Source organism: Aspergillus multicolor, assembly GCF_047715735.1.
Source record: "Aspergillus multicolor strain CBS 133.54 unplaced genomic scaffold BDW74scaffold_13, whole genome shotgun sequence".
NCBI classification, from domain to species: Eukaryota; Fungi; Ascomycota; class Eurotiomycetes; order Eurotiales; family Aspergillaceae; genus Aspergillus; species Aspergillus multicolor.
This window is the reverse complement of record NW_027395964.1, coordinates 476,147-495,194: the sequence shown is the minus strand read 5'-3', so window position 1 is coordinate 495,194 and position 19,048 is coordinate 476,147. Positions and strand designations below refer to the sequence as shown.

The 19,048-nt window shown below is 51.9% G+C and overlaps 8 protein-coding genes across 8 annotated transcripts; 3 read left to right on the top strand and 5 right to left on the bottom strand.

Annotated features, from left to right (window-relative positions):
- Positions 1-179: 179 nt before the first annotated feature.
- Positions 180-1,971, top strand: BDW74DRAFT_23672 (tRNA (uracil(54)-C(5))-methyltransferase; the record flags this gene model as incomplete). The annotated part of the gene is made up of 1 exon (XM_073732285.1): positions 180-1,971. A coding segment is annotated over one exon (1,726 nt), but the record flags the coding sequence as incomplete, so codon positions are not given.
- On the bottom strand, positions 1,972-3,744 carry BDW74DRAFT_23671 (actin-related protein 3). The gene is made up of 4 exons (XM_073732284.1): positions 3,538-3,744; positions 3,438-3,460; positions 3,010-3,359; positions 1,972-2,934 (listed from the first exon to the last, which is right to left on the bottom strand). Exons 1-4 carry the CDS (start codon positions 3,570-3,572, stop codon positions 2,038-2,040), a joined length of 1,305 nt encoding a protein of 434 aa, XP_073583641.1. The 5' UTR covers positions 3,573-3,744; the 3' UTR covers positions 1,972-2,037.
- Positions 3,745-4,248: 504 nt separating this feature from the next.
- Positions 4,249-6,550, top strand: BDW74DRAFT_23656 (threonine aspartase 1). The gene is made up of 6 exons (XM_073732282.1): positions 4,249-4,387; positions 4,464-4,634; positions 4,705-4,904; positions 4,957-5,898; positions 5,955-6,064; positions 6,120-6,550. The coding sequence occupies exons 2-6, from the start codon at positions 4,525-4,527 to the stop codon at positions 6,234-6,236; spliced, it is 1,479 nt and encodes a 492-aa protein (XP_073583640.1). The 5' UTR covers positions 4,249-4,387; positions 4,464-4,524; the 3' UTR covers positions 6,237-6,550.
- Position 6,551: 1 nt separating this feature from the next.
- On the bottom strand, positions 6,552-8,409 carry BDW74DRAFT_23664 (TFIIH/NER complex subunit TFB4). Its single transcript, XM_073732283.1, has 2 exons — positions 8,156-8,409; positions 6,552-8,093 (listed from the first exon to the last, which is right to left on the bottom strand). The coding sequence occupies exons 1-2, from the start codon at positions 8,199-8,201 to the stop codon at positions 6,976-6,978; spliced, it is 1,164 nt and encodes a 387-aa protein (XP_073583639.1). The 5' UTR covers positions 8,202-8,409; the 3' UTR covers positions 6,552-6,975.
- A 181-nt stretch (positions 8,410-8,590) lies between these two features.
- On the bottom strand, positions 8,591-13,154 carry BDW74DRAFT_153771 (glycerophosphocholine phosphodiesterase). Its single transcript, XM_073724574.1, has 4 exons — positions 12,376-13,154; positions 9,488-12,313; positions 9,032-9,432; positions 8,591-8,979 (listed from the first exon to the last, which is right to left on the bottom strand). The coding sequence occupies exons 1-4, from the start codon at positions 12,509-12,511 to the stop codon at positions 8,740-8,742; spliced, it is 3,603 nt and encodes a 1,200-aa protein (XP_073583638.1). The 5' UTR covers positions 12,512-13,154; the 3' UTR covers positions 8,591-8,739.
- Positions 13,155-13,629: 475 nt separating this feature from the next.
- Positions 13,630-13,948, bottom strand: BDW74DRAFT_153770 (uncharacterized protein). The gene has a single exon (XM_073724573.1). The coding sequence runs from the start codon at positions 13,918-13,920 to the stop codon at positions 13,660-13,662; it is 261 nt and encodes an 86-aa protein (XP_073583637.1). The 5' UTR covers positions 13,921-13,948; the 3' UTR covers positions 13,630-13,659.
- A 144-nt stretch (positions 13,949-14,092) lies between these two features.
- On the top strand, positions 14,093-15,504 carry BDW74DRAFT_168089 (phosphotransferase family protein; the record flags this gene model as incomplete). The annotated part of the gene is made up of 7 exons (XM_073726772.1): positions 14,093-14,146; positions 14,274-14,454; positions 14,488-14,862; positions 14,900-14,931; positions 14,962-15,052; positions 15,088-15,260; positions 15,310-15,504. 7 exons carry the CDS (start codon positions 14,093-14,095, stop codon positions 15,502-15,504), a joined length of 1,101 nt encoding a protein of 366 aa, XP_073583636.1.
- An 871-nt stretch (positions 15,505-16,375) lies between these two features.
- On the bottom strand, positions 16,376-18,993 carry BDW74DRAFT_178481 (UNC45-central domain-containing protein; the record flags this gene model as incomplete). Its single annotated transcript, XM_073729212.1, has 2 exons — positions 16,376-18,796; positions 18,913-18,993. The coding sequence occupies 2 exons, from the start codon at positions 18,991-18,993 to the stop codon at positions 16,376-16,378; spliced, it is 2,502 nt and encodes an 833-aa protein (XP_073583635.1).
- Between the last annotated feature and the right edge of the window lie 55 nt (positions 18,994-19,048).

The following is a 19,048-nucleotide window of genomic DNA, read 5'->3' as shown; positions in this document are numbered from 1 at the left end:
TGAATCGGAGGATGGTGGAGGACAACTTTGAGGCCGGCAGACGGAGAGAAATTCTCAGCACACCGGTCCGGCCAATCACAGCCCGCCCTTTTCTGCTTGGGATGCATTTCCGCCTATCCTCGACTTTCTTTTCTTCAGTCTGCGACTCTGGTCTCTTCACCTCGAATTCGATAAATACACATGTTTCGTTTCCTGCGGCTTTCCGTTCATCGCCCGCTTCAGCACTGCTACCATCGCCCCTCTCCAGCCCAGCTGCTCGCCGTCGCGAATTCGAGTCCGATTTCTCTGCAGCAACGGAATGCGCATATCTCCTCGATGATGGAGGCACCAAAGAAGAACAACCGCAATGCCCCTAAGCGGCAGAAGAGGACTCCGGCCAAGCATTTAAAGGAGAAGTCTAACGAATTTGACGAAGTCCTTCAAGCCGATGTGGAAAGACTGCTAAAGAGCAAGCGGGGCTCCAGCCCAGCGGACGCCACTCCCCCTCAGCCCACACTCCCAGAACTCTTTACAGAAATTGAGGTGACGGTCGCGGAGATATCATCGACAGGTGACGGGCTTGCGCTATCGGAAAACGGGGACCATGTGTATATAGTCCCTTTCACTGTCCCCGGGGACAAGGCGCTTGCAAAGGTAGTGCGACACGTCCATGCACTCTCCTACAGTGTAACCGACTTTGTCAAGGTCATTGAACCTGGCCCGCAACGAAGAGACGATGCAATTGGATGCGAATACTTTGGAAAATGCTCGGGTTGTCAGCTCCAGATGCTCTCCTATGAGGACCAGCTGGCGCACAAGAAGCGCATCGTTGAGAAGGCATACGCCAACTTCTCCGGCCTTATCCCAGAATTGATTCCTGCGATCGGGGACACCTTCCCCTCTCCTCAGCAATACGGATACAGAACCAAACTCACACCCCACTTTGCAACTACAAAGCGCGATGAGACCGGAAAGATCCCCGTACCGCCCATTGGCTTCACATACAAGAACCAGCGCCGACGCCTCGACATTGAAGACTGCCCGTTAGGCACTGATATTCTCAGAGCAGGTCTGAAGAGCGAAAGGAAGAAGGTAGTAGAGAACTTGGAGAAGTACAAACGGGGCGCAACGATCCTCCTCCGCGAAACAACCTCCCGCAGCCCAAAGGACTCTTCCGCAGATGATACCGCCGAGTCCAAACCAACCGTTATCACCTACGAAAACACAAACATACCACATCAAGAATCCGGGGACGTCATCACCATTGACCATTCCAACTATACGGAAGAGAAGCGCTGCGTTACAGACCAGAACGCCACGTCTGTCGAGTACATTGACGACTACATCTTCACCAACAAAGCAGGCGCCTTTTTCCAAAACAACAACTCCATCCTCTCCGGCTTCACAGAGTACATCCGCCAGCAAGCTCTCCTCCCCAACTCAGACAAATCCGCTACCCCTATCAAATATCTTCTCGACGCCTACTCCGGCTCGGGTCTCTTTACCATCACACTCTCCCCGATTTTCAAATCCAGTCTTGGTGTCGATGTCGCCGGCGACTCGATCGTCTCGGCCCGTGAAAACGCGCGCGCAAACTCCCTGCCTAACACGGGCTTCGCTGCTGCTGACGCTGCAGTCCTCTTCAAGGATGTGCCCTATCCGGCTGACCAGACGTTGCTGGTAATCGACCCGCCGCGCAAGGGATGCAGTGAGGATTTCCTGAAGCAAATGCTGGAGTATGCGCCAAGGAGAGTCGTGTATGTCAGCTGTAATGTGCATACACAGGCGAGGGATGTGGCCGTTATGGTGCAGGGAGACGCAAAGACGGGAGTGAGGTACGATATCGAGAGTATCCGAGGTTTCGACTTCTTCCCGCAGACTGGGCATGTGGAGGGTGTTGCTGTGTTGAACAAGGTTTCTGCCTAAGCCGCTATAATACGAAAGTGCCTGCGGTGTTCGGGTATAAAAGTTCTAAATTCACTTGTATATGTACTCGGACGAGAATTTTAATTGCAGGGATACTATAGACAGGATAATGCGCAGAAGGACAGATATAAACTAGGTGCCAGGGCCACCGAGGAGGGCGAACCTCCGGACAATGCTGGGGCCGATCTCATCGTATTCTGCCTTCGTGTGGCAGTAGCTGCGGAATTCGGGAGTCTGACCCAGCAGACTGCCTCCAAACCACGGGCCGTGTCTCTGTCTCTTATGCGTCACGACGGCTACGTCTAGACCGCCACTCCGTGCTCCTCCGCTGCGGGCTTCCGAAGCACGAATACGTGCGTCAACCAGGTGTCGGATATCACGTTGCAGACGGCGGCCAAAGTCCTTGTAGAGAGTCGAACCTCCAGAAAGCACAATGTTCTTATAAAGACCTCTTCGAACATCAATGGGCGAAGACTGGATAACGCCATCGACAACATTGGGGAGCGGGGTCAAGAAATCGGAGGAGTAAATTTCGGGGTTGAAGAAGATCTCGGGCGCAAGGAATCGCTCATACCCCACGTCAATGCTCACACTACGGCCGTTGGGCGAGGTCACGGTGTGCTTGAGGAAACGATCAGGTTCCCGATCGTAACGGGCAAATTCCTTGACAATGTCAGGGGAGACGTAACAGTATTCCTCTTTCACCTTCTCAGCAGTCTTTAAGCTGCTATCAGGCTCGCCTCGGTCTCGAAGTAAGCTCTGGACAAAATAGGTAATGTCTCGACCGGCAATCGGAATACTCTTGATGGAAGATCCAATGACGTAGCCCTCTGCGACGGGAATAACGTGGGTGACTCCATCGCCAGAGTCAATGACTGTTCCGGTGAGGGATCGGTCGGTGACTTTAGAAGAGGTCCAAGACGCGGCCAACGCGAGCACGGCCTGAACGGCAATGTATAGACCGGCGCAGTTGAAAGACTCGAACATGATTTCGGCGGTGCTCTCGCGGTTCTCCGGTGGGTTCATTGGCTAATGGGAAGAAGTAATCAGTAAAGAGCGTACTCCAAGAAATCAAAGCATAGGTTGGCGAGCGTCGGGACTCACAGGCTCAGTGAGCAGAAAGTAGTGATCTTCGGGCTCAACGCGCAGGTACTTAAAGATCGAGTTGGACCAGAATCGCTCCATATGATCCCAATTCTCAATTTGTCCATGACGGATGGGGTAATTGATGCCGTATCCAGGTCCACTGGCAGCCGCGAGAGCTTCGTCGCCGATAAAGAAGTCCAGGTCCTCCGTGCCACGCTTCGCGGATAGATGTCCACCTCCGCCCGAGGACAAGAACGAAGGTTTGTTGGCAACAGCGGGCCGTGAGCCACCTCCGGTACTTCCGGCACCAGCCTTTGTCGCAATTGCAGTTGGGAAAACGAAAGAGGGCGAGTCGTTACCGGCGAAACCTGCGGGCTGTCAGCTCGTCCGAATCCCAAGGTCTCAATGCGGGGGTACGCAGAACCGGGGTAACTGGGCGCATTTACCTAGCTTTGAGTACCCAGTTCCGCTAGAGGAAACGAAGACATGGTCAGTCACAGTCAGTTTCACTCAATAGCTTGAGCAACTCAGTAGGAATTGACATACTTGTCCATGACAACGGCCGGAGTTTGGGACGCCATGGCGGATGGGGAGGGCGCACACAGTCCCCCTGACTACCAATTTGCAAAGAAGTTCGCCGTTCAGCAGGCCTGGATGAAGAGGCAGGCCCAGTTTCGATTTGCGCAGAAAGAGTATTAAAAAGAACAGGAGGGCAAGGTAAAGGAGCTAGGAGGGGGCTCAGACTAGGTATGGAGGTGGGCAGGCAGGTGGATTAGTAGAGCAGGCGGTGGCCCCAATACGTAATGATACAGCTGTCCACGTGATGGTAAGTACTGTCAGCCACACAAGCCACAGCCCACGGAGGGTACCTACAGCATCTGTGGCTGGGACATCGCGAAGAGTCTATACAAACTTCTTGCAACTCTTTATGGAATTGAGTTGACCACGTTGCAAACAAAATGTATAAGGTATAAAGGCTCAGTCTGCCGTGTAAACTAACGGCTCCCAGTCCTGGTTAGAAATGCACTGTGCTCGTTTCTCCAAGAGGCAGTTGCCCTCTTGCTTGTTGGGAACTGAGTAAAGGAAGGCACTCGCAGTCAACAGCTTAATGTCGCCCACTCGCTCTAAGAACTTCCTGATCACCTCACTTACGCCTGTCAGAGCTCTCCTAGGACATATTTCTCTGCACGTTATTCTTCCCCAACTGTATCCTTTGCATTTCCTGTTTATTCTTACCCTTTGGCAGGATCCCCTGGTACCCTACTGAAAATACCTCTGGGAAACCGGGCTCTCCTTATTCATATCCATCTTTCGAGTCTATTGTTTATTCTTCCTAGTTTCTCCTGCACAGCTGTGTTGCAGGCGATCTCAGTGCCCAGCCAGCAGCCTATTCAATGTACGCATAAACTTACTCTCACCAGCCCAATTAGTTGATCATTGTGCAATGCCCCAGTAACAGCCTGACTTTCCAGATCTCGCTACCTCTGGCTCGCAATTCTACGACTTCTCGCTCCGCCAACAATTTAAGTCACGATGAATCGTCCAAAGAAAGGAGGAAAATATGTCTCCGCCATCTTCATCCATGCTGGCGCCGGCTATCACCGTCGCGACTTTGAGAAGCCCCATATGAAAGTGTGCGAAGGGTGAGTGCTTAACCCCATGATTTGACTATCTGTGTAATTATCCCCGACTACAGTCACTGACGTCAAACAGTGCAGCCAAGATGGCGATGGGCTTACTTCTTAACGGCGGGTCCGCTGTTGACGCTGTCGAGATCGCGATAATGTACCTCGAGGACGCTGAGATAACCAACGCTGGCTACGGCAGTAACACCACTATCGAGGGCACCGTCGAATGTGATGCTTCCCTGGTCGACCACCTTGGACGGAGCGGGGCTGTCGGTGCCGTCGCGCGTGAGTACCGCTCAATATTGAGACCGATCATGTTAACATTAACACATACCAGAGGTGAAGAACCCTATCTCACTCGCGCGCGCTATCCTTGATGCATCGAAGGAACCCCTAACACTACACCGAGTGCCTCCGAACTTCCTTGTTGGCCCCGGTGCTACGGACTATGCGTATGAGCAAGGCCTCGTCGTTCTTCCTCATGACGGTCTTATATCCACACCAGCAAGGCAGAGGTGGCTGCAATGGCAGAAAGAGCTTAAAGAAGCGGACAGCCGACAACGAGCCCGCTCTCAAGGCTCTAACGACGTTGACAATGCGTACTATCGTCGCCCAGTAAGGAGTTATCCCGCTCATTTGGCCGCGAGCCCTTCCAGCGCAACTACTCCCATTAGCCCTCAGATAGGCAACCCAGCCGGTGGGATACAGCCCCTTCCAGATGTCCAGATTCCATCTGATAAGCCAAAAGTCAAAAGCGACACATCGAGCGGTGGTATGTCTCCAATTCGATCGAGCCTCAACTCGATCAGGAACACGATTTTCCAGCCCAATCCGCTAAGGGCTAGCATGCATGCTGGACAAATGGATGTCGATTCGCCGCCAATTGCATCTCATGACCGCGACGGCTCTCTCCCCGATTTTTTTGGCTGCACAGAGGACCGTGTAAGTGATACCGTGGGCGCTATAGCTGTGGATAGCTATGGGCACATCGCAGCTGGATCTTCCTCTGGTGGAATAGGAATGAAACACAAAGGTAGAATTGGACCTGCGGCACTTAACGGAATCGGCACCAGTGTGATCCCTGTCGACCCGAATGATCCTGAAAAGACCTGTGTCGCAAGTGTCACATCTGGTACTGGCGAGCATATAGCTACCACCATGGCTGCCAGCACCTGCGCTTCCCGAATTTATTACAGTCATCGCAAACGCCCCGATGGTACTTTTGAAGAAGTTATTGAGGATGAAGCCATGGGAGCAATGATCGCCACAGACTTTATGGGTTAGTATTGTCGCCTGAGATTCCTGTTAATAGATGCTAACATCCATGGGTCTCAGCTCACCCCGGCGTAAGGCAAAGCCATTGCGAGGGGTCTGTCGGGATCATGACCGTAAAGCGGACAGTGGATGGAATATATCTATACTTCGCACACAATACTGACTCCTTCGTAAGTTTCTCGTCTCTATGTTTTACTATGACTGTTTCTGACTGCCATCTTCTAGGTCCTCGCAAACATGAGTAGTGAAGACAAGAAACCGGCTTCTGTCATGTCTCGCAGCAATGGGCACGGAAGCATTGCTCAAGGCGGAAAAGCCTTTAGAATCAAGAAGACTGCTTGATACGACAGACACAGGCTTCGTCGTCTACAGCGCATTTTACTGATTCTAGATCATAGACACAGCCTACCTCCGCCTTCGTTTACTGTCACCAGCCAGTTGTTTTCGCGAATACCCCTGTTATCCCGGTAACGTTTTTGTCATCTGTGGCTACTAAGAATGGTTGTACTCGTCTGTACAAAGCTCTACAGCTGCTGATGCTGTGTTATATTTCTTTGCTTTGGGCTTATTGAATAGGTTTCACTGAGATGCTGGTTCTACTTCGCTTTCGTTGTGTATTCTGAGCCAGATTATTTATATCGTTCAAATCCAAATTCTTGTTGGATTTTCATTCCTGGTATTAGCCTTGGACGTGGACTTATTGTACGATCGGGGCTATATTCTAGTGTTGCCTCAAGTATTTCAAAGCCCGATTTCGTGGCTTCCGGCCTCTCCGAAGGCGCTTCAACCAAAAAAGGTTTCAGAGTGCTGGTCTCTTTTGACCCTGAACCTTTACCAGGCCTCTGTTTCGGCTGTTGGTATAAATCTTTTTTACAGGATGCTTTCCGAAGAAAGTCAGGGGCTCGCCTTTCATCGGTTGGCCCGGTTCACCCACCATGGCAAGTAATGCAATTCATAGTCCGGCAAGAGGCTTGGAACATTAGCTACTATGTACCCACGGACCCTCAGTTCATGTTTGAGGCATCGTTTGTCCTCTATGATGAAGTGGCGCGAGATATGTCCCTTGTCAAGACAAGGACAATCAAGGCCCCGGTGTCGGCGTCGGCGTAGGCGTAGCAGACATCCCATTCGGCCTAACCTTCTTCTTCTTCTTTTTCCTCGCCACAACCGCCGGTTTAGCGCCGTAGTCACCCATATCCAGATGCGTGCCGCAGGTCAAGCAGTCGCCATTCTCGGGCGGCTCACAGAAGATACTTAGACAGATCGAGCAGACGAAACCGATGTCCACAACGCGCCTGTGGCAGAAGCAGGCGGCCCTGAAATCAACGTCCACCCGCGTCGGGAGGATTAGGTGTTTCCGGGACCGCTGGTCGGGGAGGAACGCCATCATTAAGTACTGCAGTAGACCGCGCGGCTCGGAGAGAGACATGTAGATTCCTTTCGTTGCGTCGGAGGCTTGCTGGAGGAAGACGGCGTCGCCGCTGAGCTTACATACGTCGATGGGAATGTGCAGGCGCTGGCACGCGAAGATGCCGTTCATGATGGGGATGTATTGGTGTGCGGAGCCGGTGGCGCTGCTGACGGATATGATGAGGATGCGGGATTGTAGGCCCTCTGCTGTTCCATCGTTCGCGGCGTTGGTGGTTGTGGAGCGTCGCGCTATCATGGAGGTTGTGCTTGTGTCTGGGTCGGCGGAGCGGGTGAGGGAGGATGTGTCGCCGCCGCCGTGGGCTTCGGCCCAGGCGATTGTGCGCCGGTTGATGTGGCTGAGGGCTAGGGTGAGTGCGCCGGCCATCATTGTTGAGGCGCCGCTGTCGAGATCCGTGCGGGCTGTCGAGTCCATCAGGTGGCGGAGGTTGGATGTCACTTGTTCCTCGACGATTCGGAACGGGCGGTATTTGTTTACTTGGTTGCCTCCTTTGGGCGTGCTTGTACTGTTACCCATTGCGACGTCGCCATCTTGGTCTGCGGATGTGGTGGAGGAGGATGGGGAGGGATATAGCCATGCGGCTTTGTGGCTGTGGGAGGCGACGACGGCAACTTCGTTTGCATAATTGCAGGCGAGGTGGGCGTTCAGGAAGACGAGGATGTTGGCGAGAGCTGTTGAGAAGGAGAGTGGGTTCTTTTCATCTTTTTCGAGGAGCGCCCAGGCGTGAGGGTTTGTGTCAATGATGACCGTTAGGAGGGACGGTGCTGGGTCTGGATGCATTCATCATTAGCACTGGTTGTATGGATGCGGCTTGCGATGAGGATGGTCTGACCATGCGCACTCGTCTCGTAGTGCTCTGTCGCATCTACTGCGTTCATACTTGCAGACTAGACAGCTCAGAAGAAGATAGATAGGCGTTTGAGGACGATGAGGATATTCGCGTGTGATAATGGCCGCGGTGACAGTTGATCTCTCACTTGAAAGAGAAGCGCATCGTGGACAGCTAACTGGATCTCCCCCAAGTAGAGCAGATTCGGAGCTTGGCTGTTGATGGTCTCCGTAGATCCCTCGACATTCAAGTTCGCAAGAAGAAAGATTCAACAACGCTCTCCAAGCCCTCAAGTAATTGTCGGAGAGCTTTGAGCTCCGGCTTGAGCCTCAAAAAAGTGGCATCTGCCAGTACCTTTGCACGTGATTTCACTTGCCCCCAACTATACAAATCAAGCCATCGCGTCCTACTTGGATACTGGGTTTAAATGTTTTGATCTTTGAAGAAGAGCAGAAGTTTGTATTAACATCCATGTTTGACTCAGGCCTAACAGTACATATCTTATGCATCATACGGACATCATGCATATCTATCTAAATTCAATCATCACTCGCGGTATTAGCATTAACGTCATTGCACCACACCCATCAAGCAGAAGCAGCATCTGATTTGACGCTGAGATGAGGGTTTTTCTCCTCCGTCTGATTGAGAACTGGGATCTTGAAAGCATCCTTGAGAGCGGCATTGATAGTCGGCTGACTGAGCGGGCTAGCACTCGGTGTAAGTCCCGGCGTTGTGCCGCCCTTTTCTTCATGCTCCGTGAGACCTTTCCGGATCGCCAAGACAGAGTCGGCAATGACCGCGTCGATACCTTCGGCAGCTTGGAGCTAGAAGGGTTGTCAGATGATTTCAGAGAAGTACTGGTGCTCGAAAGCTTACCTTGACCTTGTGGGGATCATTATTCGCTGTACCATAGGACACGCAGACGAGACCAGATTCCTTGACCACACGGATAAGACGAGGGCAGAGAACAAGGCACTCTGCCTGCGTCACCACTCCGAGCAAGTTCCAGCGTGAGGCGAATCGAATCGCCTCCTGCAAACTGCTGGCTCGGATATCACCAATAGGGCTGGAGCCGGAATCGGTCAGGAATAGCACGGGGATGGATGGCTGCTTGAAGGACAGGAGCAGGCAAATATCCGGGTTGAAGCTGGAGAAAATCATGTTGCGGCCCTGGCCCAATTCGTACACCTTCTCAAGAACTGTATCCACGAATGAGTTCAGCTCCACAGCATACGTATCCATCTCCTCCTCTTCACTCTCGTAAAGCATGGGATACTCTATGGCAATAATTAGAACCGCCCTCGTTGACGATTTGATAAAGAATAGACTTACTCAGCTCCATGTTGAAACCAACATTTTGAGGCAGTTTCTTGAACAGCTCTTCCAATGTAGCAAAAGGTGCTTGAATATGGCTTCCTCTGCTGTTTCCTTTGAAGCCCTTCTTTTTGATATCACGGGTATGCTTCATTCTTTCTTGAGAATCAAGGTGGCTCTCCGAACTGCCAACAGACATTGACCGGGTTCTTGGAGGGGTCTTGCTCCGTTCAATCCTTCCACTGGCGGGCAGTCCAGGGGACACAGGTGTCCGAGATGAACCGCGCTCTCCGAGTTGAAGGAACTGCTCGAGCGTGAGGGTATGCACGGGAGCATCAATACCTGTTTCGCTGACAAGGAAATCATGGTAGATAACGGGAACGTGGTCCTTCGTGAGCTGAATATCAAACTCGACGTATGAAGCGCCTAAGTTTGCAGCTGCAATAAAGGACTGGATAGTGTTCTCTCCAAGTTGCAGAGAGTTCCGGGTAGCGAAGTTCTTGCCTAAGCCGCGGTGCCCAATGACCATGGTCGAGGCCATGCTCCTCCAGTAGGTCTGCTCCCTATTGATGGACATGTTCGGATGCTTGAAAGGGGTGATGACAAGGAAATTGAAGGTAATAGAGCCAATGACATCCAGAGTGTTCGCTGCAACGATGGGGACAGTTAGGTCGCCTTGGAGATTGATTCGGTTGGATCCCACACTCGGCCTAACACTGGACAGTAACGCAACACCGCGTCCCACTATTTGGTCTTTCGAGCCTGAATAAGTAGGGACAAGGTCAAACAGCAGCCTGACCTTGCTCGGATCAGCTGCATGGAATACAATAGGTTCCGTTGAGATGTTGTCTTGAACAGGGAGATCGATGATTTCAGGTTCACCGTGCGCACCGCTAGCGGAGACAACGATAGACAAAGCCGTGTCTAGCTGAGTGGCATGGGCATTCTCCATAGGAATACGATCAAGGCTCACGGCTTGCACGTGTTTTCTAATGTCCATAGTACCCAGGCTCACCAGGATCATGGCCTCGTCGGTGAGATACCGATGTCCAAATGACTTAACAGGTTCAAGATTCCGGGAGGGAGAACTCCCTGCAGTGCTCCCTCCATTAGATTTTTTCTCCATCAGAGATGATTGTGGCTGAGACGACAAAGGACCAGATGTAGTGGCACCAGGTGTAGTTGGCACTGTCAAAGAAGGCTCTTCGGTAAGCTCAGGTTCAGGTGTTACCTCCGCGAGGCATCTAGCAACCTCGAGATGACCACGCAGAGCTGCATGCTCCTTTGCAGTCCAACCGGAGGAGTCCGTCCGCTCGAGATTCGCGCCAGCTTCAATCAGAGCCTCAACAACCTTTAGCGAGCCATCAACGCTAGCGACAAAAAGAGGGGTCCATGAGTATGTGGTTTCAGCAAGTTCGGTATCCGCTTTCTGGACGTCGGTTCCCTTGAGCAAAATACGGGCGCATTTGTCATGGTCGAAGCGAGCTGCAACATGCAATGCGGTTTCACCTTGTTGATCTTGGTAGTTGATATCGACGCCCGCGTCGACTAGTAGCTGAACAACGTCAACAAAATTGGCCTTGACAGCCAGTGCAAGCACCGCACTTGACTTGGATACGTGCTTGCGGATCTCCACTTTGTCCTGTCTTTGCCCTTTCCAGTTCTCGGCCTTCAGAAGGGCTTGGGTTGTGAGAGGATGACCACCAACAACGCTGAGATGAAGTGGCGCCCAGCCATCGTTGTCCTGCCAGCAAGGACCATCTATTCCCTCACTGACATCGAACATATTCCAGGCTTGCAGGTGCTCGATGATAATCTCACAGACAACCCTGAAGCCGTACTGCGCAGCGTAGTGCAATGGCGTGCGGCCAGACATGTCCTTTGAGAGTAGAGACTCGCGTTGGTTGCGACGGAGATGATCTAGCAGATACTCCAGGACCGAGACCGCAGAATCAGATCGAGTCAAAGGTTGGGAGTAATCTGATTCCTTGGTTACTGTACGAGGAGGCTGCAGGGTCGGAAGGGCAGCCGGAGTGATGAAGTTTGATGTGTCCATGGGGAAGTCCAAAACCATTGAGGCCGACTGCTCCGAGTCAGTGGTAGTTTGAGCACGACCAATCGCGATCACTAAACGATGTATGCAGTTGCGCTTGTTGATATCGTCTTCTTCCTCAAGTGAGTCAGTACGGCCGAGGACGGCAGCAATGCATGCCTTGGAGCGATAGTAGATGGAACGCTGGAGAAGGCTTCGAAGGACCTTCGGAAAGACGTCCTCACCCGCTGCATCCGCAGCCGTCTTCAAGTCTTCTAGCAGCTCCAGAACAACGTGGGTGTCATCCTTGCGCAGAGCCTCATCGATGGTAAGAAGAGTGTTCGCAGGCAGATTCAAATTTGGACGAGAGGGACCTCGCTTCAAAGAAAGAGAAGAGTGCGTTGAACTGGCATCATCAAAAGTCTTCTGGTCACCGAGAGCTGATAGCCAGTCATTGATCTTCTTCAATGCTTCGGTGACCTTCGTATTTGAGGCAAACGGCAGGGGCTCTACCTTTGTCTCAAGGTACTTCTGCTGTGCCTGTGCCCCCACCTTCTTGTCCAATTTCTTTGTGATCTTATTAAACCCACGCCGATTGACTTCGCCATACCATTGCAGCTTGCGAAATTGTCCGCGCAGCTCCAGCAACGCGGCCAGAAGGTCCTCAACGTCATCCGAATCCAAATGACTTCCGTCCAGATTTTGTGCATAGCGGTCTAATAAAAGCTTCAGCCGACGGGAGAAATCGGCATACTTCTTGTTGTAAAAGTGGTCAACGTCCTCGAGGTTCCGGTCGAGGGAGTAGAAGAAGCCTAGAGCACAAGCGTTAGGAGGGCCGCTGGGCGGTCCAGGGGACGCAATATAGGTAGCTCACCGGCAAGATCAGCCTCGTGTCCTGCCTTCACACGGTCCGCCAGAGATTTGATGAGCTTCTTCAGAGCCTTGTACCGGATGTAGGAGGCGCTCCATTCCGGCACCACGTTTCTTGATAGATTGCGTCCAAACTTCATGATTGCGGGAGTATCTCAAATCCTGCAGTAAATCCAGATAAATGACACAAATACCGGTGGGAATTCCGCTGGTGTTCCTCGAGAAAGAGGGGTATAAAGTGCCTTTTGTAGATGGGTGCCGATGGTTGCCCGTACCGTAACTGGGCGCAACAATCGACGCAGACAAAGGAAACACGACGGGGAATTAGTAGAACGATGAGTGGCGAATAGAAGAATAGGAGAAATTGAGCTTTGAAGAGAAGACCGCCATGTGTCAGTTCTTAGCAGAAACCAGGACGATATTATTGTATGTTGGGAAGTGGAGGTCCTGGAACCCCTCCGTCGTATCCGCCGTAGAGGGGGATGCTCGGAAAGAAACAAACGGGTCTGTGGCTCTGTGCAAGGGGCGAAGACAGGCTAGAGAGAATAACTAGTGATGGTGGACAATAGTTAGCACGTGGAGAGTTGGCGAAAGAATGAAGCCGCAGAGACTGGAGATAAAAAAAGATGCGGTCAGCGCGCCAGAGGATTAGAATCCCTGGATCACCGATCAACGGGACCCGCGGAGCGGTGAATTGCCTAGAATCGCATTCTCGACAAGTAATCGTCGCGCAGCTGAGCACTGGGCGTGACGAGTGGCAAGCATGGAGCTCAGACGCGGATTGAATTAAGCTCGCCGCCCATGGAAGCTCACGGAGGTCAACGGAGGTCACTCCCCTCGGCCTGGTCGAACCGATGCTGGGCGTGGCCGGCAGCCCAGCGCTGATTTGCCATGCCTTTGTCAGGAACAAGTTCTCGACAAACCCCTCCAAAGCGAGGGGCCTCATGGAAATGCAAGGTACGCAAATTGCAGACAACTCAAACAGCTAAACGTTGTACATACCTTACCAGCGATCTGTACCACTATGTCGGGATACCTGCCAGAGAGGCCGGATTCAAGATGCCGAGGTTCTTGGATTGGGATGTATGACAAGCAACTAACGATACAGGAACCAAAATAGACAGCAAATAGCCTCGCGCCCAGCCTTATATTATTCAAGCCTTCAAGGCCCGCTTGAACGTACTTTCGTCATTATTATCCTGAGGCCACGTCCCGACCGGTCGGCCGTGGAGACGCAATGAGCTCAGATGACCGAAACGTGGGGAAACTCCTCTGGCGTCTCCACTCCCTAATAAGCTTGAAAGCTGGAGGCTCTCCAGTATCCCCTCTTCATAGCCCTGCTCATCGAACAGATCTGGTGGCCTGAGCTCCTCCATCTTTGTACTGTGGCATGAATCATTGATATATGTTGTTGAAAGATAAATATGATGATACAGGTGACACAGAGACATAACCTATCCAATATGAGCCATCCACAGTCACTTCCTTCACCATCATTCCTTTGTTTACCTGCCTGCATCCTAGCATTAGTTGGCCCACAACCAGTCATGAAATACCCTAACCATTCTGCTTCACATTGTCCTAGTCATTGGACACCTAAGGACCAACTATTTGGGCATAGTTAGACTGTTTCTTTAACTGTTTGGCTCGCCCATCTAAGCTAGGCCACACCAGAACCCACTTGATCATTATCGATTCCCAATCTGACCAAGAGCTTCAAGATGAGCCTCTCAGCTATGTGGACCTGTGATGCTGAGCATTGCAATAAGGCTTCTGTGCGTACTGACGGAGAGTGCGTTCTCTGTGAGCGGCATCTTTGTGCTGACCATCTTGATCAAGCGTACCACAAGTGTCCCAGGTGGGAGGTGGATTGGGGCGTCTACTAACCACAGATTTTACCAGGACGAAGAATTGTACGTTCCCGCAACCGGCGAGGCAGAGAAGAGGGAAATCACTGGTCTGCTCAAGAAGATCAACATTGCCGCACTCCTCGCCAGGGCCAGCCACCTGCGAGACGGTGTGCCCTGCTACTTACCCAAAAAGCTCCAATATGACAAATCGACGCGGTCTTCAGTGATGGGCGGTATGAACTTTCACATTGAGATCTAGTTTGAAGACGGAATCATCTGGCTTGCTCGTATTCGAAGAGTCAACGCTACCTCCCCGCCACCAGACCCACGCAAATATATTATGCGCAGCGAGGCTGCTACCATTCAATTCCTGGGCCAAACGAAGGTTCCTGTTCCGAAAATATTTGACGTGAATCTCGACGAGGGAAATCCTGTAGGTGTTGATTACATCCTCTTTGAGAAGATGCCGGGGCGCTCTCTGGACTGGTATCTTCCGACCCTGGAGCAAAGGCAAAAACTCATAGCTCAACTAGCAGATATCTATATTGAACTACAGGCACATCCCTTTGATCTGTTGGGCTCGTTGGATCAACTGCAGACCGCTCATGTCGGACCTTTCGCAGGTGAAGGATACAGACTGTGTCGATGGACACATGCTTCTTATGGGACCCTTCTCAGATACGTGTGATTACCTGCGCACAAGCATTGGGGTAACATTGGATCTGATCAAATGAGGAGAGAGCTACGCCAAGCGGCCAATTGATGCTTTCCTGGTGCATCGCTTCCTCTTGGACTCTGTCCCGAGACTGTTATCTCAACACGACCCTGACGGTTCACCCTTCTACCCAAACATGCTGATGATAAAGGAGACCACCTCCTTGTCGACGACGACTACAATATCATGGGGATCATAGACTGGGAATGGGCACATACCTATCCCTCGTTCCTAGCTTTCAATTCCCCGATAATGCTGCTCCCTGTGGCCGACTTCTACAATGGGGTAACAGAACTCAGCGATGACGAGCAATATTTCGCACAGGTTTTTCGGGACAAAGGACACCCTGAGCTCGCAGACGCCGTGAATCAAGGGCGCGTTCTCCATTTCTTCAACTTTTTGTTGCGGATATGACTTTGGTGACTGGGATGGTTTCCTAGGCCTCTTTCAAGGCCTGCGGAGGGCTTTGGATTCTGATGCTGATTTGGCGTGGGAAGACTGGAGGGAGAAGATGCTGTCCAAGTACAAAGACGACGATCAGCTTAGAGAGTTGATAGCCAATCGCTAACGATAGTAGGTACAACATGAGGGGTAACATGGTCAAAGCAGGTCTGGAAATATACTTTAGATCCTTGCTTAGAGATACGCCGTATGCCAGCTCAGCCTACCATGGCTCACTCGCTATCTCATTTATTTGAATCGCCATACTTGATCCAGCGTGCTAGACACGTAGGCTGGGCGACTGGCGGGACTGGGGTTGTCCTAGGCCTATGGAGAGGCTTAATCACCCAGCACTTGGACGTCTAGAGGCTCTAGAGACTATGTTGAGGCTAATTTTTAACCTAGTAGTTCGCCTAGGTTATTAGGTACCGAGGTCTACACTAGAGGACACTCCTACCATGAGTTCTAACCATGATTACTCGGACACTTCTTACGAAATGAACCTAATGCGCGCCATAAAAAGAAAGAAAGCCTAGGGCGCTACAACTGTACTAATTTGGCGTAAGACCTCTTGAGATAGAGACGAGTTGGGTTGTGATGGTATAGATTTGAAGAACGCCTAAGCTGATCAAATGAACCAATTGATCTAAGTAGCCACCCTGCTCTATCAATTTGATCATCTAGTCAACATCAGGAGTCCCATGAAAAGCAAGTCCTTGGAGAGGAAAAGAGAAAAGGAAAAGTCAGGAGCGCCTCCAGCAAGCCCCTGCCAAACGCGCCGGCATAGAATCAAGTCATTGACCACCTAGGAACTGGTAGGCCGTGCCATTACCCCAAAGAGACGGAAAAGAAGAATGAAAGGATAAAAGCAAAGGCACATTTGCGAGTAAGAAGTGAAAAAGTCTATGAAAGTAAAAGAAAATTGTTGGTTTCATCAGTTCATCAAGACAAGCTCAGATCCGTATGTTGTTTGCTGTCCGCTGTCCGCCACCCTCTGCTTATTTCTCAACCAAAGCCTTCAGCGCCTCAACACCTAGCTGAAGCACCAGCTGATTGCGTGTCTTCTTCAGCATATTGCTCAGAACTTCAACGCCTTTAGCTTGCTTCACGGCTTCTTTGGCACGACGGCCAATGTCGCCAGAGGCGGCACAGGTCAGGTTCCGCACGCAAGTAACGCCGCGATGGATCAGACCATCATCTTCTTCCTGGCAAAGGTTGAGCAAGAGCTCGACACCACGCGGTCGATCCAGCACTCCGGCAATGACGGGGTCGAACTCTGTCAGCATTGCCAGAGCACCTCCAGCGGCCAGTTGCGTAGTAAGGTCATCCGTGTCCGTGAGAGCTAGCAAGATGTGCAGACGTTGAGCTGCTCGATTGGTGCCATCAGCCATCTTGATAATTCCGGATTCGCATGCCATCAGGTTACAGACTAGCTCGCAAGCTGCTCGTTGAATGAGAGGGTTTTTGGAGAGGAGCAGATCTTCCACCTGCGGCCAAGCATGACGAACAATAGCCTCTGCTGCCGACGCATCAGGGTGACTAGCCAAGTTCGTGAGTGCAAGGAGGCTCTCAAACACCGGCAACATGTCCAGCGGTTGTTCAGCAGTCACACTCGTAGTCTCCGGAGACGCAAGCAGGGAGATCAAGGGGCGGATAGCGGATGTAACATGTGGAAGGCCTGACAATGGGAAGACATGGGCGGGGTTAACGGAGATGAGAATGCGTGCAAGCGCATGCGAGGTGTTTATTAGGTTCGCGTTGTTGGCACTCGTGCTAGTCGCAAGGCCGAGCAGGAGTTTTGCCGCGCCTTGTTGCGCCAAGGGTCCACGCAGCTTCGGGTTCCGAGATAAAGAGAGAAGTATACGGCCGATAAGTTCATGGTTTGAGGGCGTAGTGTTTCTTCCGCACGCCACCAGAAGAGAAACCGCTCCAGCGTCCACAACAGCCGCGCAACGAGCTATGACATGCTTGTCGTCCTCCAAAACATTCGGACCATTCTTGACCGCGTTGGCGTTTGCCTCGGCATAAGACTTGAGCTGAGAAATTTTCTTTTGTTCCTCGGATAGGTTGGGAAGAAATTGCGTGAGGTTCAAAATAATCATCAGACCGCCGTACAGAATCGAGGTGTCGTTGGACTTTTCCTGCAAGACTTTAATTAGACCCTGCAGGAAAGCCTTGTCTCCAGCAAGTTGTTCCTTAACCTCGGGTTTGATTGAGGAGTAAGCTAGACCCTCGATGGCGTTGGAGACATGCTCCACCTCTTGTCTAGACATTAATCCCTTGAATCGGTCAACAAGCTCAGAAACGCTGCCTTCGTCGCTCTGGATTCTGCCATTCGAAGCCTTACCATTGCTTTCCTTTGTAGAAGCCCGTAACTTCGCCAATATAACAGCCGCTAACTCTGAGCTCTCATCACTGCCGTTCGTGAGGATATGAGAGAGCCAATCGGAGACTTGCTTAGCTATAGCCTCACGACTCGTGCTGTTAATGCAAGCAGCATTGAGCAGCTCCAGAACCGCCTTCTCCATTCTACGGCTTTTGGCGTCCCGTGCGGTAAGGGGTGTCAAAGAGTTAATGAACGCGTCGGAGAGGAAGAGACCGGCCGCAACTTCAGGCGCAACGGGGAAAATAGCGGCAGTGGCGGAAAATGCAACGGTAAGGTCATCAACGCGGTTCTTGCTCAGCTTGGACGAAATGATTTGCGAGAATTGCTTTTGTCCGACATCTTTGGAGGACTCCAGATATTTCACGGTCGCCAAAGTAGCCTGGCTCCTCCATTCCAAAGGAAGACGGTGATCCAAGGATGAGACAACCACGTCAAGACTCTCGTCATCCATTAGATCTCGCAACTGATCCGCCTCAACAGCCAAAAGACGGGCAATGCCCTTGAGTGACCGGCCGTCCAAATCATGACCGGATTCCATAAGCTTGGCGATAAAGAGCTGGAAGAGCTCTCGCTCGCAGTGCAGGCGAGCATCCTCCGAGGGCCAAACCGCGTGATCCAGAACAACAGTATCAAGACAGACCGCAGCGCCATCGCCCCGATCGTAAAGATCGTCGAAGAAGGTGGTCACGGAAACTTGAAGCTGGCTGGAGAAGTACTGGCGCACGCTGGCATTCTGGCGAACAAGACCAGAGATAATATCATCCTGGAGCGAAGATAGGATCTGCGCTGGGTATGAGAGCAGAAGTTTCGCACATTCCAGCCCCACGCTCTCCGGCGGAACAAGACCGTCAGTTCGGAGATAGCGGGCGGCGTCTTTTCCAGCCTTCTCGTCTTTCTGGGTGGCGTAGCGGCGGCAGAGCTCGAGCAGATGGTGCCCGTTTCCTTCTTCATGTTGGATTTTTAGCAGGGCATCGTTCACCGTGGCGTTGTCTGGCGCGAGCGTGAGGGCTTCTCGGAGATTTCGTACAGCGGCCTAGATTGCATCACCAAGCGTCAGCCACAGGCGCACGGGTCGTATCGACGGTACGCAGCAAACAGCCACGTCGAGCGGCATTGACAGAGGTACGAAAAAATAGACGTGGCGCGTACCTCATGGTGCCCAGCATCTCTCAACTCAACAGCCTCTCGCGAAAGGTGCACAGCGCGTTCCTCGCCTGTGGCGTGGACCATTTCAGCTTTGATTCGGGACTGGTTCGGAGTGAAACGCGCAAGTCGCTGCTATAAA